The sequence below is a fragment of the Jatropha curcas genome, chromosome 4 (genome assembly GCF_041381405.1).
Source record: "Jatropha curcas cultivar XTBG-Jc1 chromosome 4, XTBG_Jcur_1.0, whole genome shotgun sequence".
Taxonomy (NCBI): Eukaryota; Viridiplantae; Streptophyta; class Magnoliopsida; order Malpighiales; family Euphorbiaceae; genus Jatropha; species Jatropha curcas.
This window is the reverse complement of record NC_143154.1, coordinates 30,147,107-30,165,224: the sequence shown is the minus strand read 5'-3', so window position 1 is coordinate 30,165,224 and position 18,118 is coordinate 30,147,107. Positions and strand designations below refer to the sequence as shown.

The following is an 18,118-nucleotide window of genomic DNA, read 5'->3' as shown; positions in this document are numbered from 1 at the left end:
ACAAATTTATTTTTATCTAATTATAAAAAGATAATAGTGACCGTTTGTAAAAACTTTTGCAACTAGTTGATGAAATCAGTATTTAATTAGAATTTTAATTAGCGATTAGCTGCGGATTAAAATATTCATTAAATTGATTTAATTCAATTAATTAATATATCTAGTTAGATTATCAATTAGAGAATTATAATAGTTAATTCATCTGCTTACTATTCTCTTTTTGTTCTATCCCCAGGCTCCTGTAGTGATTAACAGTTAAAGGAAACCCATTGTACCTAGACCAATTGCATTAAATCTATGTTAATGCTGATTTGAACCTTCACTTTCTTTAATTACATAACTTTAATTGTTTGATTGATGTTTTAATTAATTTATCTAATTATTATTATTCCTAGAATATACATTATATAAATGTATCAGAATGAAATATTAGATGCTTCAAGAAATTCTGCAGATAGCTAATTATACTCTACATGTCTAATTAAAGCATACAATGTTACAAAAAAGAAAAAGACTTCACTCCCATCCCATCACTACTTTTAAAGATGCTATTGAATTCCAAGTTGACTGCAAAGAGCTCTTGTAGTGGAAGCAGAACAGCACAGTGGTTCAAAATTAATTGTTTTAGTATTTATTTAATTGTTAGAATATAAATGCTAAAAATTAAATATTATAGAAATTAATTTTTTTATAAAATCTTCATTTAATTTAAAAATTACTTCAAATGTTATGTTATTGAATATTATAAAAACAATAGCATTTAACTAAAACCTACTTAAAAAGTTATTGCCGAACGTAGTCAAAATTTTTACATTCTTAAAATTCTAACAGTTGGCTATCAAAATATATATAAATATATTTACGGTTTAAAATATTTAACTGTCATTCTATGCATAGGAACATACTAAAATTAAAATTTTTTTAATTTGAATAATCTAAAAAATGCACTCCCCTGTATTAGTCCACTACATTTACAAACAGTAAAAGAGAGATTTCAATATCATTCACTCGACTAATTGTATTGAATTCAAATTAAAAGATAAATATTGCTAGTTATTCAAGTAAAATTGTAAAGAATAAGTATTAAAGTGCGATTTTTAAAATTACAAACTTGCAAGTTTGAATTTTATTTTATTTTTGAATTTGCATAAAATTATATGGAAATTAAGAATGAGACAATTAATGAAAAATGAGAGGTCAGTATAAGAGTAGGAAATTATAATGGCATTGTCTTGCATCGTACGAGTGCTAGGTTTTAGGTAATAAATAGGTCGCCATGATTGTGGAGCTTGTGGACAGTCCCATGTGATGGAGGGGTTCTATCAATTAGACCATTAAAACATGTAGTAACGTAAGTAACTCAGCAGTAGGACCTTCTTTTTTATTTGGATAGGTTAGTGGACCAGTTTTAGCACTATCAAAATGTGTCTAGCTCAACCAGCTTTTGCACCCACGACCAACCCTGTCTGTCTTCCACTTCTCTCAACTCTCAAGTCTCGACACTCCTTGTTCCTTAGTCGGCCATGGCCTAACCATTTTAAGACAATCTTGTTCTCTGGGTTTCGTCAACTCTTCTTTGACCTTATTGTCGATCTTGTTTGCATGGAAGTCGGGTATTAGCCAGATGGGGCAGGTGCAGGTCAGCTAATTCGATTCGTTTTCTTCTCTACGAACGTGAGGTGATTTCGGGATGTTTTTTCAATAACGTCATAACTTTTAATTATATCAGTCAACCGTCCATTGCACGTTATTATTTGTACTTATTGATTTTGATTAATTTTTACTGGTTTCTTAATTTTTCTTATCTAATAAAATCAAAATGCTTAAAATTTTTTTTGTCAATTGATAAATTTGATAGGAATATTTATGTTAATTTAATAATAATAATAATAAATTGGAGCCGGTTCAGTTCAGGTGCGGACACAAGGGTTCTTTTTCTTTATAGGATCTAGCGTGGGTTTAGGAAATTCGGGCTTTGAGTCTGGTGAGGGCAACCAGTCTAGGCCTTTAATATTCGGTCTAAGTCTCATCCGAATCCAGCCCATACGACCCCTACAAATATTTCAAATTAGTAACTGAACCGGATATTAACTGTGATTACCAGATTTTATGCTCCTGTCCGGTTGCAAAATTTATTATATTTTTTTATTTTAATTATTACTAATTTAAAAATATCATTTAGAAAACTAATTATGGAAAATGTAAAGCTTCCATCCCATTTTGTTTATTTATTATTCCTTTTCTAAATGTCCTAAAATATTTGGAATGTTTCTGAAACACCCCGAATTTTTATTTTTGAAATCTTTGGATTTTTATTTAATTAAAAATCGGGAATTTTGACCGTGTGGGCTGTAAATGTAATACAGTCTCAATTCGAGCCCAAATTTTCGAATTGGGCGCAAGCCCAAATATAATGTCGAAAATTTTGAATCGAGAACAGTTAAATTTTCGAATAATAATGTGAAGTCCAGCAATTAATCTATTATGTATATATATAAATTAATTTTCCTAAAAAATCAAATGTCACAATTGTTCATATTCTATTAATATTGACTAAATAGAGAAAATATTATGGAATCGAACTGCATAATTAAAATAAATCAAACCGGGCCTTAAAATCAAACTGATTTTTCGAAAACCACACGAAAAATTCGAAAACCGAGAGAAAAACCTGCAAACTGAGCAAGAATCGAGCCAAATCGTTGAATTTGATCAAACCGGTTCGAATCGAACCGGAATGACCTAGAAACCGACATACCTTTCTTTTCTTTCTTTTCCTTCCCTTCCTCCTCTCCTTCTTCGCGGGCGGGCGCAACTCCCTCCTCTCCCTCTCCTTCTGTCTCCGGCCACCAGACTGACGATGGTGGGTGGCGATCGATTCCTCTCATGCCGCCGGTCACGTTGCCAGTCTTTCTTCACGTCGATCAGGCCCTCAGCGGCGACGATGCAAGCCTCTTCCTCTTAGCGACGCAGCTTCGATTCCGGCGAAATCCACCCCGTTTACGACTGCTTCACATGCAACTGAGGGACTCAATTGACTCCGCATCACTTGCTTGACGTTTTCCCTGCATCGATTCCGGCGATGAAGCCTGGATGACGGAACTGCCATGAATGGCAGTGGCGAAGCCATTGTCGAAGTAATTTTCGGCCAATTAAGGCACAGTCAGTCCAATTTGAACACAGATCCGAAGTCCCCATGAGATTTCGAACATTTTGGTGTATATATTGTAAAATTCTGGGCAAAAGTCGTTTTTCCGACCACCGTGCACGGCGGCGACGGCGGTTACCGGCCGGCGACACTCCGGCGAGGCCTCCGAGAGACAGAATTCTCTTCTCTTCATGCTGATTACGGAATCGTCGCCCGATTCCCAATTGGTACGTTCTGAACTAAATTTTCAATTTTTGTATATAACAAATTAATTGATTAATGAATTTAATTGAGTTATTAAATAGATTAAATTGAATAACAAGAAATTAGGTTATTGCATTAGCTTAAAAATATATGAACATTTATAGTCTTGTAAATAAATGAGATTGATTAGTGTGTGTATTTGAATAGTGAATATGATTTGTTAATTGGCTTAGGATTTTAGAGTAATGTAATTGCAAATTAGCTTAGAACATGGTCAAATAAATCACATGAACCATAATTAATTAGGAAGTTTGATATTAAGATAAAATATATATATATATATATATAATAAATAATAAAAATTTCTAACTAAATTCTATGTAAGTTAAATAGGAATTTTAATAAACATTGTTAGGAGAAGTTACAAGTTAAAGTAAATAGTTATAGGGTAATTAACGCTATTAATGAATCACGCATGGAGGTTAACTAGTTGAAATCATTTAAGTATATATGTAAGTGTGATGAATGATATATGTAGCTTGAAGTTGATGGGCTGTCTGAATTGATTGATCTATGATTGAAAAATAGGATTATGGTGAACGGGTTGAGTTGTTTTGAAAGGAGGATGGGAATATAGCTGATTGATTGCCCGACGGATGGGCTGTGTGCATTGATTCATAAAAATATACTAATATTGTGATATTTGAGCAGGTAGATAGTCCAATATTTAGGGGAGGTGCTGCCGAAATTTCGATAGAACTTAGGCTAGTTTAGTTAACAATGTAAAGTAATAAGTTTACTTAGAATAATTCTATAACTCAATACATAGTAAATAAAGTATTCTAATTATTTTACTATCATCACTATTTACTTAATTATTCAATTACTTATTTATTTTCATTGTTATTGTTTATTTTCATTATTATTGTTTATTCTATCATTGTTGTTTATTGTTAATATTATTCATTTATTTGCATTTGGGTATGAATGTCTAATTATGCATTGCATTCCGATGTTTAACTTTGCAATATTTCTGCAATTAATTGCAATGCTTGATTAGTTGTGATGTGACAATGCCTTGCTTTGTTTGTGTGGAATTGGGATGAAGTGGGTCACCATGGGTTTGTGAGACTGTTTCTGTTATATGGATCCTGATTCTGATTCTGTTATATTCTGATTTTGTTATATGGATCCTGATTCTGTTTCTGTTAGCCGGGTAAATGGGAGATCGGCGCCCCCGTGTGCACCTACCGTTACCGTTCCTGTTAACCACAGGTTGGCTTCTTTATTGGGCGCACCGGATAATCTAGATTTGATCGCAGCCCGCAGGGTGGCCTCCTGTTGTGAGCGCCTGATAATCTAGATTTGATGGAGACGACCGGGTTGCGTCCTGTTGGTATGGAAAAGAAAAGAGAGAATGGAAAAATAATGAGAGGGCTGGTCAAGTGAGGATTAGACCGGTCGGCCAGTATGGGGGATCGGCTCCTTGGTGCACATGTGAGAGGATGAGCCATGTGGGAGGACGGCTCATCGGGGGTTCGGTGACTCCACTGACTAATTTCCACGTGATGTGATTATATGAAGATGTTAATAATTGTGAGTGCCGGTGATATGCCATTTGTGTGACTGGCTGTGTGAGCATATACCTAGTCGGATGACTAGGTTGATATATTTATACAAATGTGTGAATGTGTGTGTTGTGCAATAATTATTATTCATTAATAAACTCACATCCCTTTTGTTCAATTCTTTCAGGAAGTAGCATTTTCTAAATCCCAGTTATAACTCTTCTCTTCACCGTTAAAAAGAAATTCGCTAATTTTAGTATTGATCAATTAAATAGATAATTGTCCGAAGACTTATATGTATACATCCGTCAGTAAACTCCGCAGTTATAGAACTTGTATACTTTTAAGTTGTGTATTATTATAGATGGAATAATTCTGTGAGCCTGTATTATAACTATAGTGTATTGTAAGCAGGGAAATTTTATTGAGATAGCAAATTTGTAGCGTTTCAGGCTTACTACGGGCCTCGGGGGCCTTAAGCTTACCTGGGCCCTAGTGCCGGTCCGGCCCATGGAAATGGGTCGTGACAGTTTCAAAATTTTATATATGTAAATAATTATTTTTTTTTTTCATAATAACTTTTATAATTGTTTATTAAATGAATGACTTTTATTAATATCTTAATCAGTTATTAAGGGTAAAAAAAACAAAATAACTTATGTTGATTAGATTATTAATATGTATATTTTGTCAAATTATATACATAAAAAGGAACGGAGAGAGTATTATATACACACAAATTAGAATGATCTTTTATGGAGTATCTTTTGTCAATAAAAAAAACTCATTATTATACTCTCAAAAAAAAAAAAACTCACCATTCATTACATTGATGAAGTGTATACCATAAGATTTACCTTCAAAAATTGACAATTTATTAATAAAAATTATGTCATTTTACCCGTGAGGTGAAAATATGCGATGTGTATTTACTTGAATTTAAATATATCAATGTTAAAAGATTAGTAACCAATTAATTAGTTAACTTACCACAATTATATATCTAATATGGATTTATTATTTAGTCAATATGAGATTCTTAACAATTTTATCGTGCGACAACATATTAGACCTTCAACTTATTCATCCGGACAATAATAAATAAATCTATTCACGAACACTGAATCAATAAACTATTTACCTGAATTTGCAAGTCATATATTGTCTGAAAAAAAAAAAAAAGCTTTTTTGATAACTAACAACTCGTTATATGAAAAGATAAAATTATCTCATATAATTATGCAACAATATATCACTTTTTAATCACTCATTAATACCAATTTTGAATCATTTGGCTGAATTTATAAATTGTTAATTGAGATTCATCATCCATTAACTGCTCAAATAAACAACTATTAAGAATACCAAAAGCACTTGAAGATAAAGACAAGTTTAAGAGATTAAAGTTATGTAACTACATATCTATCAATATATGTTCCAAACAAATATATATATATATATATATGTAAAAATTATTAAAAAATAAATAAAATGAAAATAAATTATTACTGACAAAAAAATATACAATTGGCGTGGGTGGAAGGCCAAAATCTAAAAGGTGAAAAGATAAAAGGACAATGAGATTTACCTTTAATTCTAAAATAATAATGTAACTCACAATTATTTTTAATATATAACTCTTATTTATGCTTTGTTATTACTTAATAAAAGTGACTGAATTGCATAAACAATGCACTTTATAAAAAAATACACAATATTTATTTTTTTTAAAAAAAAAACACAGTATTTAATTGTATTGATTTAAAAAAAAAAAAAACTCTTTTGCAAAAAATGCTTCCCAAAAAAGAAGTCAAAGCATTGGTTTTGTAATCCCTCAATTAACTGACGGAAATTAAGATTTTTAAACTAATATATAAATGACAAATATGAAATCAATCAAATTTGAGATCTTTTTATAATCAAAGAAAAGGGATTTCTTCTGATCATAAAATCCCTTTTTTTTTTTTTTTGTGGTTAATTAATAATTATAACTGAATATTGAATATTCCTTTAAAACCGCTTTCTTAATACAACTAATAAAGCATGAGCGTACAATTCTATCAAGCACGAGGTACCATTTTCACCAGCGCGTTTACGTATAGCGAATTAAAAGGAGAAAATAAAAATGAAAATCAGATAAAAACAGAACAAACGGCTTTGGTGATACCGTCGAACGTGAAAAAGAAAAAAGAAAAAAGAAAAAATCAGCCAACCCAAACTGTAATCTGTATCTTCTTTTTTTATAAAATCTCGTTTACAGCTTCTATCTCCAGATTTTTCCCTCTCTAGCTCTCTCTCGTCCTTTCTGGAGAGATTAAACGAGTCGTCGTTTGAACATCGAGGGATCATAATCTCATGGAAATGGCTTCTACTACGTCTTCGTTAAGCGAAGAACAAAGACAAGAGCAGAATCAACAAGTGGCAGTGAAAGAGAAAGAGTGCATCCACAAAACAAAGACTATACAGTTCTTGGGCCGTACTACTCCTATCGTTCTCCAAAACGACAATGGACCTTGCCCTCTCCTCGCTATCTGTAATTATCTCTCTCTTGCTTGTTCTCTAGGGTTTCTCATTTTTCATCTTTTTTTGATTTATCAGAAAATGAAATGAAATATGGAAATGAAATTTGAATACTAGGTTTTTGTCTATTTCTGGTTTGATTGCGTTTCCCTCAAAATAGCAAAGGCTGTTTTCATGCTTAATTTACCGAATTCTATCGGATGAATGAATCAGATATATTTAGAACTCTATGCATATATTGATATTGCTTTGTGCAATTGCGGTTGTTTGTCAGTAGACAAACAAAAGGTCGATTAATCAATTTTCAGTGAGGGAAAATTGTTTCTAGGAAAGTTTCAAATTTTATTTTATCTTAATCTGGACATTAATGCAATTTGATCAATTAGTTACAGTTAAAAACTTTAGTGCTTGCTCACTTGGCTCGCAAATGATGCAACTGGAAAAAGTAAATAATTCGGTCTTTACCTTCTCCATTTTTAGGGTTTGAAAAAAAAAAAAAAAAAGTTTTGACTTTGGAGGATATTTTCAATATCATTCTGAAGGTATCAAAAAAAAAAAAAAAAAAAAAAAAATGTCAATGCCACTTCTCTTCAATGTTTAAGTGGAAGGGTTTTGGTGACAACTAAAAAGAAAGTCCGGTTGCCCTTTTCATGGTTTCTCTTTCGTTTTATTCACTAACTTTCTTTTTTAGTTTTATTGTTTCATCTTGCTTTTTTTTTTTCCTTGCAACTTATTTGATTGTTGGGAAAGAAAGCTAGCATTTTAAATAAATTGAGCATTTGTTTGCTGGAATTATATTTATTTTTGATGTGAAAAGAGCTAGACTACTTTGCACTTGAATTTAGATGAATTGAAGTTTCTATTGTTGATAGCCTTTATTTCATCAAGCTAGATGTTTTAGATGAAAATGATATTTTGTGTTGTTAGTGCTAATGTTGTTCCAGCAAAGCTGAATAATTTACCAGTGATATTTGATTGGACTCTTATTTCATAAAACTGGTGTTAATTTTGAAAGTTTTGTTGACTACTGAACTAGATTTTGTGCCAATGACTTCATTCATCATAGTTCTACGAAGGATTTAAAAAAAGGAGAAATGGAAAGATTCTGCCATTACTTTTTGTGGTCCTTATGTTTTTAAATGGTCTTATTAGTCATCGGAAAAACCAAGTTTTTGAAATTGACTTTGGAATCTAATTTCAAATGCTTCCTTTGGTATTTGGAAATATGAATTGTATTAATGGATGATATACTTGTTTTATGCTTTCTCAATCTCTCTTTTTTTAATTCTTCATTTTAATTATGCTTTATCTTAAGGTGATTTAACAAATAATGAGTTGTATTCCTTTCTTAGTACAACCCAATACTGGCAGTCTGATGTCATCATCATGTTATAATAGAGTTCAGTTTTTTGATTGTCTATATGTGGGTTTCCAATAGGTAATGTTCTTCTATTAAGGAACAATCTAAATCTGAGCCCAGATATAGCTGAAGTTTCGCAGGAGAAACTATTATCGCTGGTTGCAGAACGTTTGATTGATTCCAACAGTAATGTAAATGTAATAACCGACAACTGTCTTCTTGGTTGCATCAAGAAATTTTATCTTTGCTTTTGTAAGTTAATCTCTTTGCTCTCTTTATTATGCAGAATAAAGATGCAGGCTATGTTGAAAATCAACAGCAGAATATTGCTGATGCTATCGATTTGCTTCCGCGTCTTGCAACTGGAATTGATGTAAATATAAAGTTTAGGAGGTTGTACTCTGCCTCTCTCTACATGCGCTTCAGTGCTTCTTCCTTACTTTAATAAATATGCATGGAATGTGCAGGATAGATGACTTCGAGTTTACTCCAGAGTGTGCCATATTTGATTTGCTTGACATCCCTTTATATCACGGTTGGATAGTTGATCCCCAAGTATGCTCTTCCTAAACTTTAAATATAATTAGATTGAAGTTCTGCTTCCTTGTAGCGCTTTAATTGCCTTGTTGTCCGTTTGAAAATGTGATATATGATTAAAGAACATCTTATAATTATGTGTTATATGCTTTTTTTATGATTCATTGTGTATGCTCATGTATAATTTCTTAGAACCAGTGGCTTTAGCCTAGCTTAATTGGGAAGCTACAGGCAGATTCTAGGTAAATTTATTTGAACTTTTGGTGAACCAATAGCTATGACTTAAATATTTAGTTACCTTCATAGAAGTATTCATAGGAAGTACTGGTTAGTGCTTATTACACCCATATCTTTGGGTTGTAATGTGCTTACTAGATGTCACTTTTGCAATGCATTATTGTTTTTTATCTGACTTCATGTTAAATTGACCTTTTGATGCTAGTGCTCCTATTTCATGGTATAGCTAGAGGGTTTAGGTGAAGGTTTCCTTTGGATGTTGACCAGCCAGGGCCCTTCCTAAATGATTTCACTAGTTCTTTGGCTTAGATGTCAACAGAAGTAGGATAATTGCTGCTGGTGTAGTTCTAGTTTTTATACAGACTTTGTGCCATTGGCAAACTCACTTGTCATTCTGGACTAGATGGATGCCATTTCATTTTTTTTGGTGCAAAGCTCATTAACACCTAATTTTTGTGGATCTAGCATTTCATGTTCATATAAATTCTGCCAGTACTGCAATATTTGGGTGGTTATCCATTTGTTTATGTTGTGTTAGCTTTGTTGTCTGCTTTTAACAGTTGTCTGAGAATCTTGCCATGGTGCCAATACATGTGAAACCATGGAGAACTTTTGATTTCTGTTTGGAGAACTTTTAGTTCCATTTATCAGTACACGACTTATTATCTTTCCTGGTTCCTTGCTTGTACCAATTTTTTCAGAAGTTATACCCTGCTGTGTGTCTTGCCTTGGATTTTAGCATTATCAATATAGCTGATCATTTTCATTTATGGGTGTACTAGGATTATGATACTGCTAATGCTATTGGTTTAAAGTCCTACAACACTCTTATGGGGGAGCTTGTTGCCCTGGACACAAGAAATATGGAAGGTGAAAGTAAGAATAACCCTGAGGAAGATTCTGTTGATTTTGCTGCAGCTACCACTGCGACTCTGGGTGTTCCTTCTCCCAGTCTTTCCAAAACAAGATCTTTTGATGATTCTCCACGTTCAGTCTCTGATCACCTGACAGTGAGGAAAGGGGACCTGCAAGAAGAAGAAGAGCTATTGAGGGTTTTAAAATTATCGGAGGCTGAATTGCCCACTTCAGTAGACGGTGCTGTTGTAGCTGATGTTAGTGAAGGGTTTGTGCCAGCTAGTTTAGATGAGCATGCATGTGCAAAGGGGGCTGTGCCTGTACATTCTGTAGATATGATGGGGGGTCATATTGGTATTGATAATGGCCATAGCATCTTGAGCAAGGAGCATAATAGTCTCATGTCTCTAGGAACTCTTCCAGGGGAAATGTCACTCTCTCCTTCAAAGACTGATCAGAATAACCCTGTAGAAACTCTTCCAGGAGAAATGGCATGTTCTCCCTCAAAGACTGATCATAGCATACCTCTTGATCATCAGTCAACTTGTAAAGAATCCAGAGAACATGGTTCTTGTAGTGATGCTATTGAGAATTGTAGTGTCAAGACATCGATCCAGATTGAAGGTGTACTGTCTGCATCTGGTGGAAAAACTAATTTATCCCTTGATAAAGGCGGTTTTGATATTTCTCGGGGAGGTGAAAAGATCGTCAGTCAATCTGCTTCCATAACTGATATTCATGAACCAGCAGATATTTCAGGTGTGCATGATACAGAAGAACTATCAAGGTTATCTATGCCAAATCTAGATTCAGATTCGTCTAGTGGCAGAATTCAGAATGTAGATGTACCTGAAACATTTACTTCAAGTGTTGATGGCAGCGAGCCCATTTATGAAGGTGAAGAATGCATTTTAGATTCAGGAACTGCAGAGCCCATGTATGAAGGTGAGGTGATTCTTGCGGAACAGGCTGATAAAACTGTGATGTCGAATGATGAAATCACACCACAACAGGGTACGTCAGCCTTGTGTCACATAATTGGATCGATTATATCATGGATCGTTATTTGTCAGTTAATATTTTTTTGATTTCAAACACGTTTCCCCCTTGTTAATTCATATCAGGGGAGCTGATAAGGACCTTCTTGAAGAACAATGCTAATCAATTGACATTTTATGGGTATGTTGACCTATTTGGCTATAGAATGTACTGATTTGCTTTTTTCTGGAATTCCCTTCTTCCATTCTTTTTGTTCCATACAGTGAAATTTCTGAGCAGTTGGATTTCATGGTCTTTTGTGCTGGGTGCACATATAATTCCTTTCTCTTTTCAGCCTCTTTTGCTTGCAGGATGGGCTCAAAGAACGTGAGCTGTGTGTTTTTTTTCGTAACAATCACTTCAGCACAATGTTTAAGGTTAGTTATGAGCCTACATGGACTTTTGCATTATGCTGAAAACACTTTGGATCTGATTTACCAATTATTATTTTTCTTTCCAATTTCTTACTAAGTTGTTCTTGTTTAGTTTCTCATTTTCTGAACTTTGATTAAATGATATATTTACTCATTTGTTTTGCAGTATGATGGCGAACTTTATCTTTTGGCTACAGACCAGGGTTACTTAAATCAGCCTGATTTGGTGTGGGAGAAACTAAATGAGGTAAGGCTATCTAGTAGTTCTTCTTTTTGAGGGATATGCCTCTAATGCTGGTCACTGACCATAATTTTCATCAAAATCCGAATGATACATTTTTTTTGTTCTGCAATCACTCAAAGCAAAATAATAGAGACATAAAATGAACTATTTAATGCAGTTCAGCAAATTGCCTACTCCATATCCAACAAAATCAATGGAAATTATGCAAAATCATGTCCTCCCACTAAAAAATCCAAAACGTGTAGTCATTTTTTTTGTTCTGCAATCACTCAAAGCAAAATAATAGAGACTTAAAATGAACTATTTAAGGCAATTCAGCAAATTGCCTACTCCACATCCAACAAAATCAATGGAAATTTTACAAAATCATGTCCTCTCACTAAAAAATCCAAAACCTGTTGTACCATAAGTGCTTGTTTCTCTCTTTTGAACTCTATCACTCTCTTGCACCCTCACAAATTATGCTAATTTTTTATGAAAATGCACTCACTTTACTATGTTTGCCACTCTACAAGGGGTTCATCTTGTAGGATAATTTTGTTTCCATATCCAACAAGGGGATCAAGTTACTTTACAAATCAAGCCATATTACCCATAACAACAACCTCGTTGATGGACCAAAAATAGGTTACAATACAGAATTGTATTTGTAGTTGTTGAGAACATAAGGCACATGGGTTGGACATGATTATTGTCGTCATTTGGGTTTCTTATCTCCAAGTAGAAAATTAAAATAAGCAGCAGATTAAAATCTCAAACCTTCAAAATCGTTATGCTTAATTACTATAACATTTTAAAGGTTTTCCTTCTAGACCTAGCTTGTGAACTTTCATATCCCAATTCAACTTCATTTTTTCAGGTTAATGGGGATACCTTGTTCATGACTGGCAACTTCAAGGAATTCAAGGTGGAAAATCATTCAAATGAGACATGGGATGAGCACAATGCTATGGCCAGTACTGCTGTATGTGGTTCTGTTTGGCTCCAGAACATATTTGAACTTTAATATTGTCTTTACCTTGAATATCAATTATTTTGAATTTTTATTTCTCAGGACTATATTGCCAGCATTGATAGTGCAGCACAAGCGGGTTTGGATATAAAGTAATTGTTCTGACTTGTTATTGATGCATAAGTTTAATTCTACGCCCATAGCATATAGTCTAGAAGACCATTGTTAATTTTTACTTCTGCATGTAGGTTTTCAAACTTCTTTGTTTTACTCTGACCATAGTTTGCCTCAGGTTATAATCAAAATTTACATTCATAAATACATACAGTCTAGAACACCATTACTAATTTTTAACACACTGCATGTAGTTCTCTGCAGTTTTCATTGTACTCTGACCATAGTTTGCCTCAAGTTACAGTCAAAATTTTACATTCATAAATCTATTTTTGTGGCAGTTCTGATCTGCAACTAGCAATAGCTTTGCAACAACAGGAGTTTGAGCAGCAACCACCACAGCGCAATAACTCACAGCAACCTTCAGTTACTGGTAGTTCAAGACTGGTTACAGGTCCCCAGGTAGGCTGTTAAAGATTACTAACGTTGCTCTTGGATGTTTTGATATTTTGCTAATTCTCGAAATGATCAGTAGTGCTGTTAATTATTCTCCCTATGTTTTTCAACAAGCTAACATGAGTTACACCTCACATTGATCTCATGGAAATTTAAAGAAAAAAAAGTAGTAAATATCTATCGTGTGCTTGCATATATGAATCATGTGAATGGCCTTGTAATGTAGCAATTTCTATCAAATGTAATTGCAACTTTTTGGTGATTCATTGAAAGAGACTTAACATGTTAATTTGAAGACACATGATCAATAAACAATTTAGGAATGCTTAAGATTAATTTCAGGCATCATACTTGTAAGCTCGGGTTAGATGTTGATTTTTGTCAATTGTTTATCACTCGCTAGCTTGATTCCCCAGAGGGGAGAAGTCGAATTTAAAAGTGAAATGATCTTTGCAGGTACCAAGAAGCAGTGGGAAATATTCATCTTCATCTTCCAGGGCAGAAGCAAAATCAAAGGATAAATGTAGTGTGATGTGAGTTTTGCTTTGAGGCGTCATGGAAGTCTGCACTGTAAATGGTTTGTATCTGGGCTTCATTTTGTTTATGACATTAATAAAGTTAGGGAAAAATACATGTTTATTTAGATAAAAAGGTTTTTCGAATGTAAAAAGTATATAGCACTAATATTGCTAGACCTTAACGCCCCAAAATTTTCTTCTTTTCCTCATACCTATGTAATTTGCATTAATTATTTTTGGGCAGATAGATAGAGGTCCCTTTACTTTCAGTTAGAAAGTGGAGCAACAATGGTCTATTGAAGTGATAAAGTGCCATTCATGGGTAGGTCCATTTAGAGGGCCCATATATAGGGGGGTGGTGGGGTGGGCCTGTGACTGATTCTTTTCTATAAGCATATATATCCATGCATTTTTTTCACCCGGGTGTAGAATTTATCATGTGAACAAAGCCAGCCAGCGCACGCCTTAAAAGTTATGGGAATGTCGTTTTCCAAGTACTGCTTTGATGTTGATGTTGATGTCTCTTAACAAATCGACAATAGCAGTTCTGGATTCAATTTTGGAACAAAAGGAGCTCCTCTTCTTGCTGTTATGTCATCAAATTCTTAACATTGAACATTCATTTGTTTTATTTTGTTTTTTGATTGTTAATATAATCCAAAAATCAATCAAAACCCAACAACTGCGTTAAAAATATGATATTGACTAGCATTCAGTTCTTGATCCGTCATCTCTATCATTCAGTTCTAGGTTCAGAGTTCAACTCCTCAAAGTGCAAACGGCAAACGTTGTTTTTGTCGTTTTTTTTTTAAAGAACTGTGTGACTGCTGTAAGTGGGGAAGGGAATGGGAAACGTGTCGTAATGCTACCTGCTGCTGACTTGAATGTGAAACCCCATTTTTAAGTTTGCTTGCTTAACACAACAATTAGCGCCAAAGTCAAAGGTTTGCTATTAATTTCTTGTTAGCGTACCTCCAACCAACGGATGGTGAAGATCTAGACACGGGTGGATCTGACACAGAACTGGCAAATGAGTCAATAATTTTATGTTCTAAACTGGGCAATTAGGCCTAAAAACGTATTAATTCATAAGCATTTTTAAATTGATTTGGTTTGGTGGTCTCGTGAGTAAATAGAGCAGAGGAGAAAGAAAAAAATGGTAGAGAAGAAGATGTGAGACTGAGTGGGGTTATGAAAACGACTCAACGTATTTTTATCTTTTTTTTATTTATTATTATTTATTAATTATTATTTATATTAAGAAAAGAAAAGAGAAAAACAAGGGATAAAAAAAAAACTCAGAAGGGACCACACTAGGGCTGTCTCAATCTTAAGGTAATGGAAAGAAGACAAAGTTACAGCTGTGAGGGTGACCCCACCTCCAACTCTACCTCTACTCCAACGACAATGCTCCTCTTTTTCTTGGAAATTACGTTATTTATTCATCTCTTCTGGCTTAATTCATTACATTTGTTCTGCAAAAATAAATTAATTTAGACGTTAATGGGATCATTTTATTACAAAACCTGAGGATGTCGGAAATTCATTTAAGGTTTTGCTCTGCCTCTTAAGTTCTTCACAGACAATGGCGTTATTATGGTTGCCTGAACTGTATTACCAAATCTGGTTTTTAACTTCAGTATATATATATATATTAACTCAGAGACGTGATCAACTTTCAGTGTACAAGAAAAGGAAGAAAAGGAGCTAATATAGAAGTGAAAAATAAAAAAGAAAAGAAAAACATCTCTTTTATAGAATAACTTCAAGTTATTTATATACTTTCTTTCTACAAATGACACATTACTTGAATTAATAGACAATAATATTTGGTTGAATTATTATTTAATTCTTTAATCAAAATTTTCTGCTTTTAAAAATTAATTTAATGGTCCTTCCATTTCAACTGTATACAATTACTAAAACTACTGTTAAACAACTTTAAAATTTCAATTTTACCCATTAATCTGAATTATAATATTAATTAATTAAAAATTTTGAATTTTAAGAATTAATTTTCCCTCTCTCTCTCTCAATGCTATTATTAAAGAGAAAAAAAAAATCAGGTACAGTGGATAAAAAAAATGTTTACATCTTCAACTATAATTCTCTAGAAAGTTGACAAAGTAACATATAGTAGGTGGCATTGATTGAACATTTTTTCGTTGAAATTAAAATAAATAAAATTATCCATGAGAAGCAAGTTTTTATAGTAGTTCGTTCATTAATCGTGAATGTGACTAATCAAACGGTTGAAATTATACCATCATAAGGTCATATTCATGCCTCCTTCTTGTTATTAACTAGCGACCAGTGGACCCCAAGAAAGATATATATATATATATATAAAACATATATATTTGGTGGTTAGTCATTTGTGTCTTAACAAATAGGTGTCTTACATTTTCTTCTTCCCTTACACTGTACTAATAACATAATAATAATAATAATAATAAATAAATAAATAAACTTAGAAAAGAGAGCAAGGAACAGAAAAAGAGTGCACCAACAAATGACAGCTCAACCCCTCTCTAGCCGACTTTCTTAAATAATAAATTTAATGCAAGAAATAGTTAAAAAAGGTTGGTGATTAATGCCTTTGCCTTTATTTTTTCTTCTTTAGTGGAGCACCCTATTTGGTTGGAACATTGTCTCTTCTAAGTTTCTTTTTCCTTTTTCTTTTTTTTTTTTCTTGATAGTCCATTTTCTAATTTTATTTATTTTCATTTTTAGATAATTATTTCATAAATTATGTTCATTTTGTTGCGAAGAAAATGTAAAAAATAAAATGTCTCGAGTTTAAATCATCTCAATTATATATTGTGTAGCTTGCAACCACCTGCATTAATTTACAAAAATTTGTATATATATATATATATATATTTTAGACAGAAAACGAAAATACTGTTTTATTTCCATTGAGCAAAAAGGTAACCCATCAATGGCCTAACCATTATTTTTCAGATTTTCTTGATGATTGACCACAAAAATGGAAGAGATTATCATTTGAAAATAATTATTTTTCTACAAATTAATTTGAATTGGCTTTTTGAAAAATGGAACCCTATGATTACAAAAAAAAAAAGTTATGAAATTTCGTGCATGCAATTGGTAATCTAATTCAATTTTTTTAACATTAAGTATTTGATTAATTTTTCAATTCGCAGTAAGAAATTGTATCTAAGAGTAATGCATGTGCTAATCATGTCTAAAACATGTATTCGATTGACATGTTGAGGGGCTTAATTTAAATCAACAAATATTAGAATGCATGTGTTGGAATTACAATAAAATTGATGAATCATATGTTTCAAAACAATATTGTTTTTTATGATGAGTTTGAAAAATATTAATCATGCAAACATCACCAGTAACTTTGTATTATCAATTCATTAATTTATATATATCAGCATTTCAATTCAATAGAAAAACCTGTTTTTCATCCTTTTAGATCACAATAAACCATTTTAATTGCCTAAAAAACAAATAAAAATGTTTATATATATATATATAAACAAGACAGCACAGAAAGAATATAATATATGAAGATCCACCAATTGGGTGCTTGGCAATTCCAACATTTTGCCCCCCTACTGTTACAAAGATTGATGTGAGACAAGTTAAAATAAAAAATAAAATAAATGAGAGAATGTATAAAAATAATAAACATTTTGTTTTGGGATTAGAAAGATACTTGGCAGCAACACAGATGGAGACCTATTACCCTAAAAGTTAGTTTTGCATAACTTTGCTCATCCAAAATGAAATTGATCTTTTGCTAAATGTCAGCAAAACTTTAAACAGTCATTGCCAAGTGAAAGGAAGGTGCAATTCATTCACCAAAAAAAAGTATTTCAGTGCCTTAATTAAACTTTTAGTTATGACTTAAAATAATTAAGAATCCAAATCTTCTGATGACCCAATAATAATATGACCACCTAATCCAAATTCTCTTCTGATATACCTATACAATTAATTAATTACTGATGCACC

General features: G+C 32.6%; 1 protein-coding gene and 1 long non-coding RNA gene across 4 annotated transcripts; both read left to right on the top strand.

The window, feature by feature from the left end:
* Positions 1 to 1,381: 1,381 nt before the first annotated feature.
* Positions 1,382 to 5,498, top strand: LOC149497218 (uncharacterized). Its single transcript, XR_016320361.1, has 2 exons — positions 1,382 to 3,375; positions 5,108 to 5,498. It is a non-coding gene; the product is annotated as an uncharacterized LOC149497218 (long non-coding RNA).
* A 1,590-nt stretch (positions 5,499 to 7,088) lies between these two features.
* Positions 7,089 to 14,606, top strand: LOC105645907 (FAM63A-like protein (DUF544)). 3 transcript variants are annotated; one of them, XM_020683922.3, is made up of 13 exons: positions 7,089 to 7,453; positions 8,879 to 8,997; positions 9,087 to 9,193; positions 9,268 to 9,355; positions 10,357 to 11,443; positions 11,554 to 11,608; positions 11,763 to 11,844; positions 12,008 to 12,088; positions 12,945 to 13,049; positions 13,140 to 13,189; positions 13,493 to 13,613; positions 14,064 to 14,184; positions 14,374 to 14,606. In XM_020683922.3, exons 1-12 carry the CDS (start codon positions 7,276 to 7,278, stop codon positions 14,142 to 14,144), a joined length of 2,154 nt encoding a protein of 717 aa, XP_020539581.1. In that variant the 5' UTR covers positions 7,089 to 7,275; the 3' UTR covers positions 14,145 to 14,184; positions 14,374 to 14,606. The 3 variants fall into 3 exon arrangements, with proteins under 3 accessions (XP_020539581.1, XP_020539580.1, XP_012087040.1); XM_020683921.3 differs by having other exon boundaries at positions 14,370 to 14,606; XM_012231650.4 differs by lacking the exon at positions 14,374 to 14,606 and having other exon boundaries at positions 7,090 to 7,453; positions 14,064 to 14,334.
* The last annotated feature ends 3,512 nt before the right edge of the window (positions 14,607 to 18,118 follow it).

Bases quoted from the DNA above. Each gene is read 5' to 3' on its own strand.
- LOC105645907 (XM_020683922.3), top strand. From the start codon at position 7,276: ATGGAAATGGCTTCTACTACGTCTTCGTTAAGCGAAGAACAAAGACAA. The intron at 11,845-12,007 runs GTTAGTTATGAG...TTTGTTTTGCAG, and splicing joins ACTTCAGCACAATGTTTAAG to TATGATGGCGAACTTTATCT. The intron at 13,190-13,492 runs GTAATTGTTCTG...TTTTTGTGGCAG, and splicing joins CAAGCGGGTTTGGATATAAA to TTCTGATCTGCAACTAGCAA.